The 5236-nt window shown below is 26.9% G+C and overlaps 1 protein-coding gene across 1 annotated transcript; it reads left to right on the top strand.

Annotated features, from left to right (window-relative positions):
- LOC107626050 (adenylate isopentenyltransferase 3, chloroplastic) lies at positions 466-1857 on the top strand. The gene has a single exon (XM_016328829.2). It carries the CDS (start codon positions 656-658, stop codon positions 1664-1666), a length of 1011 nt encoding a protein of 336 aa, XP_016184315.1. The 5' UTR covers positions 466-655; the 3' UTR covers positions 1667-1857.

The raw sequence follows: 5236 nt of genomic DNA, 5'->3' as shown, positions 1-5236 counted from the left end.
ATTAGAATATAAAATAATATAATATATTTTATATATAGACAAAATTCATAAGAAACAAAAAAACCAAAAAAGGAATAATAAGAATTGAGAATGACCTTATCATCATCATATATCAATATTATTATTCTTGATGCAATTTGGCACTCTCAAATCAAAGCCAAAACCCACTGTAGTGCCCATTGGTTTCTCATAAAACAACATGGGACCTTAATAAAAGGACCTTCCTTGAGCCTACACAGTGGACCATGCATCAAACATTATTTTTGTATATGGCATAAAGTTAATATAAATATTGGAGGAATATTTGTCAAGGCCATCCACTAGCTTCCATTATAGTTGACAATTAAATAATTCATTTTCCAATAACATATTCTTGAACAGAGAGGCAGATTGTGACACTTTTGACCTCTTTCTACTTTCCCTTAGCCTATAAATATTCAACAACCCATTTTTCTCATCATCAATTTACTAATTATATACTTCTCTCTATCTTGTGTATGTGACAACCTTTGAACAAATTAAATGTGTCAATGTGTCACACTTCGTAATTAAACCCCAAAGTTTAATTTTTTTTTTCTCACCCTTCCAAAATTTCTTCTATCTTATTATATATCTATCCCATTAGACCCAAATCTTTGTTTGTTCAAATTAAACCATGACCACCACTATTTCAATGTTCATGTCTAGATTAACACAACCCTTAATAAATGTTCCTACTAGCAATGTCCCAAAATTGAATGTGAGGCAAATTCAGAAAGAGAAAGTAGTGTTGATCATGGGAGCAACAGGAGCTGGAAAGTCAAAGCTTTCCGTTGACCTTGCAACATGTTTTCCTTCAGAAATCATCAACTCAGACAAAATCCAAGTGTATGAAGGACTTGACATAGTCACAAACAAAATCTCCAAAGAAGAGCAAAAAGGGGTGCCACATCACTTACTAGGGACACAAAATCCCAACATTGATTTCACATCCTATGATTTTTGTGACATGTCACTAGGTGCCATTGACTCAATCACTAGGAGGGAACAGCTTCCAATCATAGTTGGTGGATCCAATTCATACCTTGAAGCCCTAATTGATGATGATGATTACAAATTCAGATCAAGGTATGATTTTTGTTGCCTATGGGTGGATGTGAAAATGGATGTTCTTGATTCATATGTGCAAAAAAGGGTTGACCAAATGTACCTAAATGGTATGGTCAATGAGCTTAGACCCTTTTTCAATCCCAATAATAAGGACTACTCAATTGGGATTAGAAAAGCAATTGGGGTGCCTGAATTTGATGAGTATTTTAGAAGAGAACATGTTGTTGATGAAGAAACAAAGCAAAGGTTGCTTGATGAAGCAATCAATGAAATCAAGGTCAACACTTGCAACTTGGCTAGGAAACAATTTGGAAAAATCCAAAGGCTAAGGAATGTTAAGAGATGGAAGATTCATAGGTTGGATGCAACACCTGTTTTTCAAAAACATGGACAAGAAGCAAATAAGGCATGGAACAAGTTTGTGTTGGAGCCTAGTGCTATGATTATTGCAAAGTTTTTATATAATAACAACTCATCATCATCATCATCATCATCATCCATCACTTCCAATAATAGAGTTGTTTCTGGATTTAGTAGTAGTGTTCCAGCTTCATCAGAGAGTGTTGTATGTGTGTGATCATCATGATTTTCTTCAAAGTTCAAAGCCATATTTTTATTTTATTTTATTTTTTTTTTCATTTTGGGTGAAAGGAATTGTTGTAGCCACAGATGAAAATTAAGAGAGTTTTGAGAGAATAATATAATAATAACACAAAAAGTTTACCTCCTATTACTTGTGATAGATCATATATTTTATATGCACTATGACATGTGAATGAAATCATTGCATATAGTACATACCCTTCCATTTAATTTGAGGAGTAGTTTGCATGTATATTGTATAATTTTGACAATATTATGATACAAATTTTAATCGACCATTATTGTATGATGTAAGAGTTTAGGTGGCATAAAAACTAGTCATATATATATATATATGGAGAAAGAAATATATATTGACACAGTATATATATATATATATATATATGTCTAGATACATGAATTATTTAAGAACAAAAGTAATACATATTTTAACAATAATCACTAAATATTAATTAATTAAATGTGTGGCTTCACAGATTCAAATAATTTTTTCCTAAAAGTGAAATGAGATCATTTAGTATATAGAGGTGCATAAATAAAATTGATCCTCGATCTTATTTTTATTTTTTACTTGATAAGCATGTGATCTTTAACCATTATAATCTCTCGTCATTATCAATAATCACATGTCACGTTTTATATGTTGAAATTTTTTTAGAATTTTTTAATTCTAACATCATTCTTATTAAATTATTAAGAAAGAAATATTTGGGTGCGGAAATGTATTTAAATTCTTGAGCATGATTAAAAGAATTTAGTTCTTTGATCTTTCTTAATTAAAACCTTCTATATTTTTAATAAGGCTGAATCACAATTCTTTAATGAGAAAAAGAGCTACAAAAAATTACGGAGGCGGTTTTGATATATTAAGAACTAAAACTTTAAAGTTACTATTTATAGTTGAGTGTGACACCTATTAAATCCTAAAATACAAATAAAATAGTATCTTTAGTTTTATTTTCATTTAATTCAAAATAAAAAATAATAATGATTTATTTTATTAGCATTTATAACAATAAATGAGATCACCTATATAAGTCATATAACATAAAATAACTAATTTAATTATGATCAATTATATGTATTACCCATAAATAAATTAGAAAATTATAATTTTCTAACAAATTTTCACTTAGACTATACATATATATTTTCTTGAGTTAATCACATTTTATAAACTTTATGCGCACATCTGAATGCTATTTCCTTAATTATTTTAATAATCTGGTCTGTTTCATATATTAATTATGGAATTACCGCAACTTTTATCACATTAGTATCGCGACGATACCACGATGATCACTATACTAATATAATCAACGACATAGATCAAATTTGGATGAGAAAATTCGGAAATTACATGTGAAAATGGTCTCATAGATGTCTATTTTCAACTGGTCTAACTTTAATAAACTTTATGAGATCATGAATCAGAGTGATAATAAAACTAAATACTTTATTTCGGTAGAAATATTTATATTCATAAATTTGTCTAAACTGAGCATCTAAATACACACTCCTATTGAAACAATATATCATAAAATGATATGATACCTATATAAATAATATCCAGATGAAAGATCTTAGGTGTTTGTTTCTTATAAACTAAATATGCATATATTTATGAAATTTGTGCAATTGTGCTAATTTGCTCATTAGATACTTAAACACTCTGAACTTTCTTATTTAATATCAATTTAAAATATTATACTATTAATACATTATCACAAAATAACTCAAGTGATCTTTTAAATATATATCTATAATTTGTCACATGTGTTTGTAGTCACCTAATTAGATGCCTTCAAAATGTGTTTTATATTCAAGTGTTTTAGTAAAAAGAGTAATAAGTATTTAATTTTCTCAACATTTTTTCAAAAAATTATTCCAATGAACATGTAAATATATTTGCAATTGATCAAAATTGTCTTAACATCCAACAAAATCAAAATATGAATACTAAATTATCTCTAACTTTAATTTTTGACTTTATATGTGTGAACATATAATGTTTTGCTATAAAAAAATTTGTTTCTCTACCATTTAGTGATCCATTTTTAATTAACTTAAATATCTGTCAAAAATACTAATAAAATACACAATAATTATAAGTGTACAAATTCATTATCTCTCTCACTACTGCGGTATGCAAAAGCATAAATATTCGTATGAACAACTTGAAAAATAATATCAAATTGTTCTACAAACTTAATTAATTACATAATTATTTTATTCAATAATATTGAAATTAACCTATATAATTCAATATCTTGAAGCTATAAAAACTTCCTTAATATTTGAGTTAAACTCTATTTACTAATAGTATAACTAGAGAGATCCTTTTTCTAGTGTAGTATTTCTTGAGTTTATTATTCTCTTCTCTTTTTATCAGAATTTATGAGGCTAACCTCCCAAAAACACCATTCCTTTGAATAATTTTATTAATAAACTTTTAGTGCATCCATTATTATTATTAAGTAAAATAAGGACAATAAGTCAAAATCAACTTACCCAAGTTGGTGTGGTAGCATCATGTTAGTGAATAATGCTTTTAGACTTTGTTTTTCACCTTCTTTTAGTGGGTTTTATTTGAAATTAAATTAATTTGTATTAATTAAGATGGACCTCCAATTTTTATACCCCGTACTGAATTAGAATCAACATGTAAATTTATTCTTTAGGATGAGTAAAGAATATTTTTGGGAGAATGCATTTGTTTAATTTATATCTGCATTCACTTAACTTGAATAATATATATAAAAAATGTGTCCATCTTATCTTATCCAAAAAAAAAAAGGAAAGATAAATATGCGCATGTTTAATATAACCACACATTGATATATTAAAATTAAATTAAATGACCATGTAAAAATAGACCAATTATATTGAATATTAAGGAATTTTTTTTTCTTTTTTCCGAAAGAAATAATTATTCTTCCATCACTCTCTAACCATGCTAGGCATAATAGACATAGGCATTATATTCCAGATTTCTTTCTTTCTATTCTTAACCGGTACTCGCTTCAAATAAAAATATTTTAATTTGGATTTTTTCTTTAAATAACTAGTTAATCAAATTATTGGATCCTATATATTATTAGAAATTTAATTAAGTCAACCTTCAGATATTTTAGAAGAGGTTTTGGAGTTCCCACAATCACCTTTACTTTTATAAAAATTTAAATCTTATGAAACATCTAATCATTCACATACAATATTAAAGAACCGGAAGCAATCATATATAACTTTTACAATAACTACCTTAATTAAATCTTAATTAGTTCTTAATTAGTTCTCATGATTATTAACCGTTAATATCATTGTTATTAGTAGAATAATTTGCACTAGACGTGCCTATTTATCTTGCCCATGGTTATTATTATCATTATTAATTAGTAGATTAATTGTGTCTATTAATCTATTTTTTATTCAACAACAACAACAACAATAATAATAATACTAATAATAATAATTGTTATATTGGTTAACATTAAAATAACATTTTAAGTTCTTAATCAATGGTCTTGACTTTTGGTTTAAAGTG

Source organism: Arachis ipaensis, chromosome B02, assembly GCF_000816755.2.
Source record: "Arachis ipaensis cultivar K30076 chromosome B02, Araip1.1, whole genome shotgun sequence".
NCBI classification, from domain to species: Eukaryota; Viridiplantae; Streptophyta; class Magnoliopsida; order Fabales; family Fabaceae; genus Arachis; species Arachis ipaensis.
The sequence above is the reverse complement of the archived record's forward strand: the minus strand, read 5'-3'. Positions and strand labels throughout refer to the sequence as shown.